This window comes from Camarhynchus parvulus, chromosome 5 (genome assembly GCF_901933205.1).
Source record: "Camarhynchus parvulus chromosome 5, STF_HiC, whole genome shotgun sequence".
Taxonomy (NCBI): Eukaryota; Metazoa; Chordata; class Aves; order Passeriformes; family Thraupidae; genus Camarhynchus; species Camarhynchus parvulus.
In genome coordinates, this window is record NC_044575.1 from 1,354,682 (window position 1) to 1,371,514 (window position 16,833).

Sequence of the window (16,833 nt, forward strand, 5' to 3'; positions counted from 1 at the left end):
AGCTCTCTGAGGCAGAGCCATCCATATGCCTGGCTTCTTGATTATCACTGCCTCAGGTCCAAATGTTCAAGTAAACTAAGTGCAAACTAAGGCAGTTCAAGAAACTTTTCCATGCTCCATTCAATGTTTCTCCTACAGCTTTTGGGAGGATGCTAAAATCAGAATGTTATAATACCTATTTTAAAATTACATATTATATTGTATTATATTATATTATATTATATTATATTATAGTATATATTATTTATATTATCTTTTATATTAGATTTTATAGATGTTTTATTATATTATATAAATATTATAATGTGTTTATGTATTATACATTATATTATATTATATTATATTATATTATATTATATTATATTATATTATATTATGTTATATTATATTATATTATATTATATTATATTATATTATATTATATTATATTACTGTTATATTATATTATATTACTGTTATGTTATGCTATATGTTATGTGTTATATTTTACTTTGGTTATACCATCAGAGAATCGACATTTAAATTCTTAAATTTCTGCCTTTTTCTGTTTGGAAAATAGGGGAGAAAACAAAGATCCCAAAATTCTTGGAGCACACCTGTCAGCACTGTCTGTGCTCTATGAATGCAGAGCGTGCTGTTTAGGATTAGAGGACTCAGAGGACAGTTAGCAGGATGCTTGATTTTTCATTTAGAGCTCATTATTTAATAACACACTAAACAAACAGAAATTCTACCCCACTGACAGCCGTTTGGTGCCTTCAAAAAAACCAAAAACAACCCCACAAAAACCAAGAGAACACAAGAAAATATTCTTCTTTAATTCCTATAAACACTCTCTTGGTCAGCATGACCACGCCTCTATGCAAACAACAACAAGGCATAAGCCTGGAAGTTCAAAATCTAAAAAGCCTTTTTGCTAGGAAAATAGTGAAACACATACAAAGACAGAAAAGACAGATTCCATATATATATATATATATATATATATATATATATATATATATATATCTTACACTTCTGCACTTCATGCTGGGGCAGGAAAGTCTTTATACTCATATGCAGACAGTAAAATTGTAGTAAATAAATATGGCTATATGTCCAAGGTGTGATAAGAGTCTCACCTCAGGCCAACAGCTTATCTCAGGCTATTTCTGGGTATTTGAGATCATTTATACATTTCTCTACTTCCATTTATCAGTCATCTCCAGTACATTCCTCCTGTATTTTATTATGTGTCTGGACCCAAAGAAATGGCACTGTCTCTTTATAGACAGATATACAGAAAATTGCCATGTCTATTCCAAATCTTCTACAGGACCCCATTTAATCTGAACTAATTAATAAGCACTAATAATTTAATTTGAACTAATTAATAAAAAAACCCCTCTGCCAGCTTCCTGGCTCCAGGAGTTTCAGTTCATACCTTTTAACTCTCCACTGAATGAATGATTCACAAGAGGTTTTCTCATGCCCTGGAATGACATCTGTAAAAGCTGCTGAGAGGAGCTCTCACTGAAAGTACTGACAGCATGAAATGATGGTATGAACAGACTCTCAAGGAAGCCAGGTGATCCAAAATTCATTTTCAACCTCAATTAGTATTTTTCTCTTGACAATCTAGACCGGATGCAAGGATTCTTTTCAGGAAAATAAGCTCTGTAATAATGGTATCTAAAATCAATGAGCCAGAAGGCAAAACAAAATCCCTCCCAAATTCAGACCAGTGTAATTCCTTGAGACCAGGGATTTCCTTTCTGTCCTCACTCAAAGAAAGTGAAGCCTTCATTCTACATACACACATTTTTAAACCAACCTGTCTTCTCCAAGGCACAGAGGTGGTGGTGACAGATTACCAACAAGAAATGAAAAGTCCTTGGATTAAAATCTGTGGTTTGTGCCAGTGATGTGCCAGGTCCTGAGAGGAGCAGTGTGTGTGTGATCCTGCCATCAAGGCAGCAGCCATGCAGAGCAGCTGAGCAGAACACCCCCAAAGGTCACAGTGGAGACGATAAAAGGGGGGAAAAATCATACACCACCCCTGGCATTACCATCAGCATTTTAATTCTCTGAGGGTGTCTGAAATTCCTGCTTCAGCATTTGATCTGCGCAGTCTCACTATGCATTTGTAGGAGAGAAATTGTCCTCAGAACTTGATAAAAACAATTAAATTAACCTCCAAAACACCTAACAAGTCACAATATGAATCATAACTCCCTCTTAAAAACGCAAAGAGTTCCCATAGGGGGAAACTTTCGAGGTACAGAATAGTATCGAGAGCAGAACAAAATTAATGCTTGTAAACATCCCCATTTAACAAACAAAGTGATAAAAAAAATCAAACTAATGTCAAGAGAGATATTATCAAAATAATTATTATATATATAATTTTTATATATATTATTTATATATATTATTTTTATATATAATAATTATTTTGATAATATATCAAAATATAATGTAAATATATATAAATATATATGTAAATATATATAAATATATATGTAAATATATATAAATATTATTACAAATATATATTTATATATATAAATAATTTTATATTTTTATATATATATATATATAAATTTTCAAGTAATTCAAAGATAACACCCAGGTTATATATAATTTTTTCTTCATATATGATTGTGTATTTATTTAGTTTGAATTTATTCACTGCTTTGCACAAAGTGGAAAAGTGAATGCCTGGATGACTTTAAATTTACAAAATAAACACACCACAAAGACAAAATTTCCCTCTTCCTTAATATCTGTCAATTACCATAATCTTATATGCACACTGCTAACAGCCAGAGAAAATAAGTCCTTGAAAGAATCATTGCTTAAAAGTGAGGGAGCTGCTTAATCTGGTATGTTTAAGTGGCAGGTCCTGTCCCATTGGAAGCAATAATGTCACTAATCACTGCATTTCACAAGTATAGGACAAGGCTCCTATTTATTAAATATGCTGGCTGACATGAAATTTTAATTCTGAACATTATTTTCCCCAAAACTACTACCTCACCAATCACAGGAAAGCAAATAACCCATTGCTAATGCTCACTGCTGGCCAGAAGTGGCTTTAAGAAAGGAGGAAGCCTGGAATAATTAAAAAGTAATGACTTTTTTTTTCTCTTTGTGCTCCCTGTATGAGAGGAGCAGGAGGGAAGATGGACTGGACTGGCACCTTTTCCTTCCCATCAAATGATGCAGTAGCCAAACACTGAGGAATGATGTGCTGACCTTCCTGCCCACAGCCACTACACCCAATCCCTTATCCCAGGGAAATTGTAAACGTGGCAAACAGCAAGTTTGCTGGCTTACAGCTCCATCAGAGCCAGCCCCTCCATCTCACACCCTCCTTCCTCCCCCCTGCCCTCCCCCAGCCTCTCTCCATCTGCTGCCCCCCTGGGAAGGCAGAGCTCCCCTTAATGGCTGTGTGCTTTTAAGTCTAATGTGCTGGATATAAGTTAGTGCCCACTGCTGTAAGTGGAGACTCTGCTGCAAGGAAGCCTCTGGTGCTGGATTTTTCCCTGTCAACATCCAGCAGAATCCTCTGTAGCCCTAATGTCAGCCAGGGTGCAAGGGAGAGAGGGTCTGGGAATATGAAATTCACAACCTGTGACAAAAGCAAACCTCGAAAGATACTACACTGCACAGTAATTCAAATAATGTTTTAGGGAAAACAGGAGACAGTTGGGATTTTGTCACTCCCCTCCACATAATGATTTAAATTTAGAAAATAAGCCCACTATAAAATAGGGCATATAAAAATAAGGGCAAGAATCTCTCTGTCAGTGGAGAACACAGGTGAACTTGGCTGGCAGCAGAAATAAAAAGGGCCTGATCTATCTGCTATGAAGAGGACAACTGTAGTTGGGGATGATGAATTCTGGATGATGAGCTGCTCTGTAGCCATCCTCTGCCCCACTCAGAAAGCTGCAGCACTGTCATGGTCCAGCCCTGGGTGCCAGCAGCAGCAGCAGATCCTGCAGCATACACAGAATCACAGAATGATGAGGTTGGAAGAGACCTCTAAGATCACTAAGTCCAACCTGTGCCCTGATACCTCACCTAGACTGTAGCACCCAGCGCCATGTCCAGGCTTTTTTTAAACGCATCCAGAGATGGTGATTCTCCCACCTCCCTGGGAAGAGCATTCCAGTGCTTTATTATTCTTTTGGTGAAGAATTTCTTCCTAATATCCAACCTGTACCTTCCCTGCCTTAGCTGGAGACTGTGTCCTCTGGCTCTGTCAGAGACCGACCCCACCTGTCTGCAGCCTCCCTGCAGGAAGGTGCAGAGAGCAATAAGGGCACCTCCAAGCCTCCTCTTCTCCAGGCTAAACAGCCCCAGCTCCTTCAAACGTTCCTCTCAGGGTTTGTGTTCCCAGCCCCTCTCCAGCCTCGTTGCCCCCTCTGGATGTGCCCAAGGTCCCTCCCAAGCTGAGGGCCCAGAGCTGGACACAGCACTCCAGGGGTGCCCTCACCAGCACTGAGCACAGGGGCAGAATGACCTCCCTGCTCCTGCTGGCCACACCATTCCTGACCCAGGCCAGGAGCCATTGGCCTTCTTGGCCACCAGGACACACTGCTGGCTCATGTTCAACCGGCTGTCACCAGCACCCCCAGGTCCCTTTGTGCCTGGGCACTGTCCAGACACACTGTCCCCAGCTTGGAATGTTGTAGGGGATTTTTGTGGCCAAAATGTAGAACTGGGCACTTGGACTGATTAAACTTCATCCCGTTGGACTCTACCCATCCATCCAACTTATCTAAGTTTCTTGCAGAGCCCTCCTTCCTTCCAACAGATCAACACAAGCTCCCAGGGCTGGGGGAACCTCCAGCTTTATCGAGGTTCTGACCAGGCTTTATGGCCAACTCTTCAGGAGATAAATAAAATGACTGCAATGCCAGGTACCTCAACTTTATTGTTTGGAACTCAAACTTGCTGTTTTCTGCTCCAACCACTTGGTACTGCTCCAGGAACATTACTTGGTGCAAGATTATCCTACCGAACTTTTTGTCTGAAAAGGGCAGCAAAATAAAAGCATTAAATGGGGTCTAGTCTCATTTACCACAGGACAGAATTGGTTTGACTTCAGTATTTTAAATGCACACGTTTGCTGTTTTATTTTATGTCATCTTAACTTGCTGGATTTTTTTAACATATTGGTTAAAAAAAATTTAACATTTAAATTTATTTTTTTTATATTTTTTCTCTTTTTAGTTAACACGTTGCTTTATATTGTAGTGGACCTGGCAGTGCTAGATTAATGGCTGAAGTTGATAATCCAGCATAAACAAATTAATAATTCAGTCACAGCTTCCTCCTAATTAATCCTAATTAAAAACAACCACACAACCACACAAGTGACCCTCCACTGGTGAGGCTACACCAGGAGAGAGATCACTGGAAGCAGCTCATTGGAAAAAAACCAGAACAAAACCAAAACTTCAGCTGCAGCACACCGCCTAAAAAGTGCAACCTTCATGGCCCACACCAAAACTGAAAGGAAATGGGTCAGACTTGAATTTCCAAAGCCCAGCAAACCAGCTGTATGTTCTGAAGGAGCGGCCATGAAGGATGTGCATGCACATGTGCATGCAGCCCCTCGTGCACTGCTTTGATGCTCTCCCACACCACAGGGAAGAGCTCAGAGCCACTCTCAGGCCCTCTGCAAGCAGCAGCAACCTCCTCAAGGCCATAAAACTGCGGCTGCACGTGCCAAGTATGAGTCAAACCACTGGAAACAAGGAGTCATTGCTCCAAGGAGCAGAACTCACAGCTTGCTGGAAAATCCACTGCTACGGGCTCAGGAAATTGTGAATTATGCAGGGATTGATTTCCCCATGCAGGACAGGGGGACTGCCCACCCAACACCAGGCTGGGCTCTGCCTTCCCAGCAGCAGCTTCACAAGCTCACTGCCCAGAGATGCTCTGCAGACATTCAGAGATGTTTTAAAGGCATGTCCCTGCCCCACTGTACTTCTGCTGGGCCTAAAAGCATTTATTTTCTCAAGTTGCATCGTGGCATGTTACCGAACTCAAGAGCAAGATGTTCAAGTGTTCCTTTGACAGGGAGACAGGCTAGCCCTCCATTTCTGAATTTTTCCATGATGTTAGGCAACTGACTCCAAAATTAAGCCACCTCTGGGAGCTCAAGATCAGAAATGTAAACTCGAAAAATTACCATGTCAACACTGAGTACCAAAAAAATCAACATCCACAACCAACACCTGATCACTTCTGAAACAAACTCCTTGCACCACTAAACTTCTTGCATCAAACATAAGCAAGCTGCATATAAAAATGTAACATATAACACAGACATCTAAACTCACGTTGTTTCCAGGGCTTTCCTTCTGCTTATTTGCCCAAGGAAAGGATTCCAGCAAGGGTTTGCAAAAGAAAAGAGTCAGATGTGTGACAGGTAGGCAGCTGCAGCACTTTGTTTGGAATACAGCAAAGGGAGCAGGCTCCCTCAGCTCTGCTGCCAGGCAAGAGCAGCCTCATCCTGCCACTGGGAGAAAACCAGGAGCCAAAATTTCTCCAGTGGGATTTGCAGTGCGGGGCCTGCAGACTTAGTTGTTAACTCTCTGTTTGGAAATCCACTCCCTAGAAGTTGTTTCACAGGACAGATTGTGCCTCACCCATCAAGCACTAAATAAAAGCAAGGATCTGCTCCAATTCTGCAAGAATAATTCCACAACAATATCCCTACTGCCCCGGTATTTTGAAAAAAAAAGAAATTCACAAGTTTCCAGGGACAGCACAACATCCTGATTGCAACATATTTCCATCTTTTTTGTCAAACTGCTTCACAGCAGAGTTTCCTGGGTGAGCACAAGGTACTGTGGCAGGAGCCCCTGCTGCACAAAGCATTCCTGCCCACATCCCATCACACTTCTCCCAAAAGGTTTTTGGGAGACACATGTCCCAGACATCTTTTATGAAAAAATCCTTTCCTTAGGATTTTTCCTCCTGAGAAGCTGAGAGGCCTCAGGAACAAAATGCAAACATTGATTATCTGCTGCTGTGGAATGCAACAGGTGCATCTGTGATTGGCCCATGTTAGATGTTTGTAATTAATGGCCAATCACAGCCCAGCTGGCTCGGACAGAGAGCCGAGCCACAAACCTTTGTTACCATTCTTGGCTATTCTATTCTTAGCTTAGCCTAGCCTTCTGATGAAATCCTTTCTTTTATTCTTTTAGTATAGTTTTAATGTAATATATATCATAAAATAATAAATCAAGCCTTCCGAAACACGGAGTCAGATCCTCATCTCTTCCCCAATCCGAAACCCCTGTGAGCACGGTCACAGACACACACACATTTGTGTGCTGTACATAAACCTGGAAGTGCAACTCAGCTGTGTCTCAGTGTGACTGACCACCAAATGAGCCCTACAGTCAACACCACAGAGTCAGATCACGTAATGAAAATCTCCTTTTTTAGTGCTCAGCTACTGAGTGGGGCCTCGCAGATAAAGTGTTTGCGACCCGAAGGCTTCTCTGCAGGATTAATGCAGCACGAAAGGACACCAACACACACATGAACACAAAAAAATTCTCTTCCCTCCTTCTCAGGGTTTAGAAACAGCAGCCAGGCTGACTGGTGAGGCCACACCTTGAGTATTGTGTTCAATTCTGGGCCCCTCAGTTTAGGAGGGACGTTGAGATGCTTGAGCGCGTCCAAAGAAGAGCAACGAGGCTGTGAGGGGTTTGGAACACAAGAAGAACGACTGAGGGAGCTGGGGCTGTTCAGCCTGGAGAAAAGGAGACTCAGAGGTGACCTTATCACTCTCTTCAGCTTCCTGAAGGGCGGCTGTGCTGAGCTGGGGTCAGTCTCTTTCTCCAGGCAACAACATACAGAACAAGAGGACACAGCCTCAAGCTGTGCCAAGGGAGATACAGGCTAGAATTAAGGAGGAAATTTTTCACAGAAAGAGTGATCAAATACTGGAATCATCTACCCAGGGAGGTGGTGGAGTCACCATCCCTTGATGTGTTTAAAAAAAGACTGGATCTGGCACTTGGTGCCATGATCTAGTTGAGGCGTTGGAACACGGGTTGGACTCGATGATCTTGAAGGTCTCTTCCAACCTGGAAATTCTGTGATTCTGTGACTCCACAAGGTGTTTTAACAGCACATTTTCATCAAGGAAAATCTTCCTCAGTCTTATTTCTGCACCAAAGGTGAACAAATACCCGCTTCCTTCTCTCCCTGCCCACTGGTGGATCCATAGGCACATTCTTCATGGCAGGTATTTCAGCAGATACAAACAGCTTGTTTGCTGGGGTTTGGAAATTCAAGCCCTACCCATTTATTTTCAGTTTTGATGTGGGCCATGAAGGTTGCAGTTTTCAGGTGGTGTGCTGCAGCTGAAGTTTTGTGTGGTTGTTCTTAATTAGGAAGAAGCTGTGACTGAATTATGCATTTGTTGAGGCTGGATGTTCAACTCCAGCCATTAACCTAGCACTGCCAGGCCCACCACAATATAAACCATTATGTTAAATGCTAAAGATATTAAAAAAAAAAAAATCCAGCAAGTTAAGATGACACTAAGCCAGCTCCTTGTGCTGGCTGCCCCTGTGACCCTCCACTGGTTTGGCTACAGCAGGACAGCGATCACTGGAAGTAGCTCATTGGAAAAAAAAAAACAAAAACAAAACAAAAATCCAACTCAACCAAAAACCCCACCCCTCTAGAAGGACATTTGAACCCTGGACTGTTCTCAGGGGTCTCTGTGGTCAGGATGACCCCGAGATGTGTCAGAGTCTCTTTTTTCAGCTCTGCAACTGAAGCAGGAGTCAGGATTCGTCTGTTCTGGTTCTCAAGGTTGCTTATTTTTTGTTATCTAGAACATTCGTTCTCTGTTTTGTCCAGCAGGTCAGTCAGTGGCACACTGCTTGCTTTCTGGGTGGTGTTGTCTTTTTATACTAAAAACTATGTGTACTTTATTTACAATTATTTTCCAATACTTATCACTTATGTTAGACAGTTTCTCTCTACTTTAAACTAATCTAAAAGTGCCACCATCACTCAGAAGATGGAAGTTAGGAAGAAGGAGAGAGAAGGACAAGGCACACCCAAATTCTTCCATCTTGGGACTACGAGCCCCCAGTCTAAAAACCCCAAAATTCTACTCTTCACTCTGTGACAAACTAACTATCATTCTACTTAAACTTTTGTGGCTTGTAAATCCTCATATAAGGTTGGTAATTTTTAAAATGGGTCAAAATCAGAGGCACAGGGGTCTTGGGCTCTGTGCCAGGGTCTCTGAGCCCCCTGGGCAGGGGCTGGAGCCTTCCAGGGCAGCCAGAGGAATCTCCTGGGTTCTGACAGACTGTCTCAGCGTCCATCCTGCAGCCCCCAAAAGGCTCTGCCAGCTCTCCAGGGGCAGGCAGGAGCAGCAGGTCCAGCCCTGAAGCCTCTCCTTGTGGCAGGGATCTCCCCCCTGAGTACCTCCAGGGACTGATGGATTGGTTTGGATGGGCACAAACTGCTCTGACAGCCTGGTCCCCCAGCACAAGAGGGGTTAATCCCCACCTGAAACCACTCCTGCCTTCTGTCTTAGGCCAGGGTGATGTGCCAAGACAGTAATAACAGGGCAATGGTGACAAAAATTAATTATTTTAAACTTGTCCTACGTATATTATAATAATAATAATAATATTGGCACTTTTACAGCATTAGCCTTCCAGGGACGTCAGGGCATTTTTTTAAAGGTAGGTTGGTATTACTCTTTTTTACAATGACAAAAAGAAAGGTCAGAAATTTAATCAATTTTTCAAGAGCGCTTAGCACATGACGACTGCACTGTATATACTCAATACAAGGAGCTTAAATTTGAATTTTAATTACAAAACTGAGCCTTACACCACCACTGTATGAACACTTGCAGCATGCTCCACACTCCAGCATCCCAAATAAGTGCAGTACCTTTAAAATTTCTTTTCATTGTACACCTAGTATTTAAGTTTAGAACCGCTCAGATTTTTGCACAAGTAACTCTGAGCAGTGTAAAAATCAGTGAGATGGCAGAGATCTTCACCCACACAGATGTGCACAGGCACCAGTAAGAGAGTTTTCTTAATGATTAAACCTGCACCAAGGTAAGCTGAGCATGAGCCAGGACCCCAGGAAAAAATCCCTGGTTTAATGCACTCATTCAAAGCACTCCTGTTTCCACAACTTAAATGTCACTTGATTGTTTCAGAGACTTTTTTTTATATACTTATAATAAATATATACTTGCTATAATATATATTATATACGTATCCTATATAATAATATAACTAAATATATTTCTAATAAACAATATTAAATATTAAATTTTATAATGACAAATTTTTATATGAGACCTTTTTATAATAAAGACGTAATTCCATATTTATTTACTTAAGAATAAATCAATATTTATTTATTTGGGAAAATCAGTAGTGAAAAGAAACCTGAATGGTTATAAGCTGTGTATGTATTTGTAAAAAAAAAAAATATATATTTTTATATATATATATGTAAAATATATATCATATATATATATTTTACATATATATAGATATATAAAAATATATATTATATATAAATATATATAAACACATATATTATACACATATAAAATACATATATATAATATACTAAATATATTATATATATCTTATATATATTTTAAATCTATAAAATATATAGTCTATATCTTACATATATTTCATATATATAAAATATACATATAGTGTTATTAATGGCCAGACCAACAATTTCCAGCAAAACTACACCCATCAGTAGCAGCTGAAACAGCCCTGCCCAGTCAGACACAGAGGAAAGACTGAATCTCTTTTTCTCTCATCCAATAACATTACATGTACCAGCTCCACTTCTCTGTAAATGTCAAATGAGCTCATATTTTGCTAATGCCAAATATCACACACCTTACATGAAACAAAAAAACCAGGCTGCTGCAAATCAAGTCCATGATTTCCCACTCATCTCAGGGGGAGTTTATAAAGCCCATTAAATGCAGGATGGTTTCCTCAAGAAAAGAAAAAATTTAAAAAAAAAACCAACAAACCAAGATCCTCTCTTGTCAAGGTTAGTAGTCTAAAAAGAGTCTAACAATGTAAGGTTTCAGCACAGCTGAAAGTTTTTCCTTCTATGATCAAACAGCTGTGGTTTTATTTATTTTCATTATTATATTCTGGTTTTAAAGCAAAATTTTTAACCTAATTTCTGATTTTAAAGAAGTTGCAGTATTTAAGTTTAAAATTATTTAAAATTCTGTCACTGTACCCCACTTGGAAGTTTCAGTTTTATATATACATAAATATGTATATATATATCTATATATATATGTATGTATATATATATATATATATATATATATATATATATATATATATATATATGTAAGTATAAATATATATACATCTATATGTATAGATATATACATATATATATGTATACATATTTATCTCTATTTATTTATCTCTTATTTATATATAGATATTTATAATTTTTTTATATCTATATATTTACACACAGACATTTACGTGCTTTATTCAACCAGACATATATTTCTACCAATATAAAACTATGCTTATACTCTTTAAAATAAGAATATTCACATGGGGGATTGCTCTAGTGCAGAAAAGGCAGTAAAATTATATAGTTACAGACTGAAAAATGTATCTCCAGGTATGAATAAACTTATTTAGAGGACTTTTGCTCTGGCACAGAAACCCCTATTTTTCTCACTCTCCTATTATTGAATTTAAACCATTACAAATGTGAACATGCAGTCAAAGTACACTAAAAAAAGAAGCCACCACTACTCCAAAAGGCTCAGCCTACAGCTATTTTATTATTTTATTATTTTATCTTCACAAAACTCCCTCATCCTCAGCAGACAGGCCTGTCCAAAGGTGCATTTTCCATAATAGAAACACCAGGTTTATTTCACTCTTCTTTTTTTTTTTTTTTTTTTTTCCCTGAAAGTAAACGGGGTGTTGTACCTAAACAGGAAGATTTTCCTGTCTGGTTAAAAATTAAGGAAGGAGTTTTTCACTTGGATTTGCCCTCAGGCTGCATCCTGGTATTGTAGGTACCACTGCTAGCAGCCTCATACAGAATATTTAAAAAGTCTAAATGGGCTTAAAAGCTGGTTTAGTTTAAAAAATAAAGAAACAAACACCCAAAAACCCCCTCAAACGTACTATTATACACCTAAGGAGCAAGAAGCACTTCCCTCTTTAAATCACAAGGCTTGCCAAAAAATTTAAAAGTATGAAAACTTTCAAAAGAATAATAACCAACACGAAGCACAGAGAAGCATCTTATAGGTGTTACAATATTAATAACTGCATTGTAGTTATTTATTATTTTGCAGATGCCCTTGAAAGCAGGGAGCTGAAGTGATGCTGTTAATTAAACCTAACTGAAAGTAAACGCTAAATGGACAAAGCAATCAAATGCAAGCACTTTGTAACAGTGTAAGTAACTAAGAGTTACAGTCTAAAATGTAAGTTACAGTCTAACTGTAACTGAGGAACGGAAACCTGTGCGCGGGAGCATCGCTTCAAGATGGCAGAATAATATTTAAGGTTACATCCCTCTCCGCAAAACAATTGTGCAGCAAAAATTGCCTTTAGAATACCTGTTCAAACATTAATTAGTAGAGAAATGAAAGGAAATTTAATGAAATCAAATGGTTGGACAAAGTGATTCAAAAGTTACACAGACAAAACTGCTGTTGCTGCCAGCCCAAGCAAAGGGAGCTGTAATAAATACTCTGGTTTTAACTGACACTGTGCTTAAACAAATTGACTAAGGAGTATAAAAAATACATATAAAGATAAGAGAACTCTATCCCAGCTGACTGAACTACATAAAAGGCACAAAATAAAAGTGGGAGAAGGAGCCCAGGACATGTGAAGTGGCAAAGTAGTGCCTTACTCACCAGATTGATGCTGGTGATATTCCGTGGGTTCTCCTCTACTCTCTGTAAAATCAGATTTAGGCCCAGAGGATACAGGACCTTGTAAATGGCTCAGGGTAGGCCAAGAAACCAGTTCTCACCTTTGCAATGCATATCCACAAAGAAATTATTTCTAAAAGCAATATTTCCTTTAGCAAAGAACACTGTCCTTAAGCTGCACCCAGCTCCTGATTTATGTCCTGCAGCAATAGATTGCCCTGCTGTTCACATACATGGCACAAAACTCAGCCCCCATGTTGCTCCACTCATTTCTCTTCATCCCATGATTTTTAAAATAAATTTTTCACTAGAGAATAAAGCCTCTTCAAACTCCCTCTGACAGGAAAAAAAAAAAAAAACCCAAGAAAAAGAAACCAGCAAACCACACAGATGCATTACTTTAAAAGACAGCAACAAAGAAAAGCAGACTGTAAAACCAAATCAAATCAATCCTGGCAGCTGCAGCAATGTAGCACTAACAGAGCCAGAACAGGGTAAAAAGATCATGGTTTCTTTGTTAATACTGCTTTTACCAATTTTCTGTTAAGATCTCTCACTTGATGACAACCTCGTCCAGATGAACACACAAAACTTCCTTTACAATACATTAAGAAGCCAAATAAAGGCTCCATCTGAGGCTACCACATAATCCAGTCTCCCCCCCCAGCAATAATTCTGTTGCTCACATCCCACAAACCCTCAGCACACCCAGATCTTCCCTTCCTTGCTGCCCTCTGCCCACCTGGTGCAGGATCCCCTCTCTCCTTTCTCAACAAGTTGTCTAAAATCTGTCATTTGCTATCCAGACCTGCACCTAACTCAGCCCCTGCACTGGGACATTTCCTGTCTCTGCTTCCACTGGCAATCTGAGACTAATTCATTGCCAATTTTTCAAAATTTTGATCTCCCTTTCATGCGCCACACCCTCTGCTGAAGCAGAATTCCTGATTTTAAGGAAGTTGTAATATTTAAGTTTAAAATTATTTAAAATTCTGTCGGTACTTTGAAGTTTCAATGTACATTTCAACTACAGGGTTTTTCCAAACAAGTACCTTTTACGACATACATCAAGTTAATATCATTTTACACTATCCCTTAGAGGAGTGCCTGGATGTTTGTGAGGTTTTTAAACAAAGCATGAGCCATTTTTACAGTGTTGAACACCACACTTAGCCCTAAATTCAGCTCCCGCTGAAGTCAATAGCCATAAGAAGGGGTTCTTTAAAACTGCTTTCTGATTTTGTTGGCTTTGAATTCGTTCTCTAAATAAGATTTGTACTTAACGTCAGTCAGAAGCCCAGCCTGGGGTGCAAAACACGCAACAGAAATTTGCTGGCAAAAGGTCTGAAAAGTGAATCGAGACGCGGAAATGTTTCTAAAAATCAAAGTTACACCATCATCGTGGTAGTAACAAATCAAATGTAATTAATGGGAAGTTTTCCACCTTGAAAAGTGAATGCACGGCAGACACTCGTCAGCATCCTTCCTAAAGTTGCCTTTAGGAACATTGTAACCACACAAAATCCTATTAGAAGGTGCTGAACTCCTACATTGTGACTCTTCCGGCAGGCTTCTACATAACAAAAATGCAATGAAGTACCATACAACTTTCCCCCCTTATTATGCAAAATCCTTATCAAATTCAATAGTGTGACATGGTTCAAAATCCTGCCTAACAATGGCTCGCAGGATGTCCAGGGATGTCGGCTTTGTTTTAGCTTCACGTGCTTTTCAGTCTATTAATGCTAAGAGAAAAAGAACCTTCGCATAAATAACCGATAAAGATCAAAACCCCACTAAACAATGGGAAGGAAATTCAGGGTTGGAAGCGGTGCTCTGCCGAGCGAGCCGCCCTTTGTGCCCAGGTGCCGACCCTGGGTGCCACAGCAGCCAGCAGTAAGGAGGTGAGGGAAGGAGGAACCTCCATCTCCCCGCTCTCCACCGTGTTCCCGGGGCTCGGGCCAGGGCCGGACTTTGCAGGGAGGTGCTGGAAGGGTTTGCAGCTCCCCGGAGGAGCCGCGGGGCAGCCCCGGCTCCTTTGTGCGGCAGGTTGCGGGTGGAATGTGGAATGCGGCACACGTTCCGCGCTCGCAACCGCCAGGACAAAGGATTCACTGATCGAAGGGGGACAATTAGTCCCAATTAGGCCTATTTCGCAGCTGAGTGTAAGCGCTGGGGGAAGGGAGCTTAAATCTTACAGCAACGGGTCCCTCAGGCGAGTGAAAGCCACATCAGCGAAGGGACAAGCTCGAGTCCCACCGAGGTGGTGGCACCTCCATCCAGGAGAGGATGGAGCGCGGCTCCTCAGCCCTCGCACACAGCGGGTCCAAAACCCGCTAACCATTCTGCCTCTGAGCTCCCAAGGCAATTTCCCAGTTTTGCAGCCCCTGGTGGAGCAGCAGTGCCGGTGCCAGGCAGGGATACTCACATGTGCACGTGGGGAGGCTGGAAGCGGCTCTGGTTGATGTTGTAGTGCGTGAACGCCTGCGTTGGGTTGGAGCTGTACTCATCCACCGTTATGGTAACTTTGCCTTGTGAAGGAATTCCATGAGCCATCCTTCCTCCTTATGGACATGAGCAGCTCACAGCTTCCCAAGGCCAGGGGCAGGGCAGGGCATTGTGCTCCGGGCAGATCCCGACTCCCAGCAGCTCCGCATCAACTCCGTGACCTCTGCCAGGAGAGACAGACAGCGCACGCTGCTGTGAGCCACGAGATGTAAACACACACTGACCTACTGCTCCATGCTCGCCCGACTTCCATGCAGATTTGAGATTTCTTCTGTATTCCTGATGCACCCATCACCCCTCTCCACGCATTACTATTCACTTTGGTTTTTTTTTTTTAATTACCTCATCATCCAACTCCATCATCATTAGACACATCCAAAGGATGAATGCTTTAAAGTAAGGGTTTATCTTCAGGGGGTGGGGGAAGGGGGAATAAAATATCTGTGTTGAAAGCTCCAGTTAAATACTCCCCATTTCTTACCCTTGATTTTAAATAACATCTCGTGCTAATTGCAACCACGAAAAACTCGCAAGTGGACCCGGCTTCCTGAAGGACAAAAGACTTTCCACAAATATGCACACTTGTTTTCCAGCCGCTGCTGTGGCTTTGGAACACTAACAGCTGAGAAACTTACAAGAAACTGATGTAAAGAACATGTTACAATTGCACAGCCAAAGGCACACCCAAATACCTTTGAACGGAGGTGTCTGAGTGCCCAGAGAAAGGTGAGCATCGAGGCAATGTTAACAAAATATTTGTATTATAGCATTGAAACTGGTTTGGACTCACTGTTAGCAGACAGCAATGATTTATCTGACTTTAGCGCGATTTCACGCATAAACATTTCTGCCTAAAATGAAAGAAACAGGCTCTTCCCTCTCTCTGCATCCCTGTCTTTGGCTTCTTCAGAGTGCTCTTAAACACACTTTGAGCTAGGCCTGGATGTGTGCTGTGGTATCAGCACAACCCAAGAGCCAGAACCTCCCAAACACGCTCCGCTGAGCTTCCTGCGCAAAATCCGAGCCTGGATTTCTGCGGTCGATAACTGAGGACACCTCAGGTTATTATATAAAAAAGCTGCCTTTTTTTCTGAGGGCATCTGTGGAAATGGATCAGCCCATGGTCGAAGGATACTTTCAAGATGAGCAGCTCTGTAAAAGCCCCGTTTAGAGGCAGGTCCTCAGCTGGGAGACGCTGTGCCAGCTGCAAGGACTTTGGTGAAATCACCACTCTCTGAAATTCCTCCCTTCAGCTGCCCCGTGCAAGAGTGGACTTCCCCTGTCTGGAGAGCATTTCACAAAAGTAAATCCTTGCTTACTGGGAAGACAAAGAGAGGGGAAAGAGAAGAGCC

General features: G+C 40.9%; 1 protein-coding gene across 6 annotated transcripts in view; it reads right to left on the reverse strand.

Annotated features, from left to right (window-relative positions):
• Window positions 1-16,833, reverse strand: part of MPPED2 (metallophosphoesterase domain containing 2) — a 121,965-nt gene that overhangs the window by 100,864 nt on the left and 4,268 nt on the right. For all 6 annotated transcript variants that reach the window (XM_030950566.1, XM_030950561.1, XM_030950567.1 and 3 more), the window contains one exon: window positions 15,402-15,644. In XM_030950566.1, coding sequence (XP_030806426.1) covers window positions 15,402-15,529 — 128 coding nt within the window. In that variant the 5' untranslated portion in view covers window positions 15,530-15,644. The remainder of the gene's footprint in view (window positions 1-15,401; window positions 15,645-16,833) is intronic.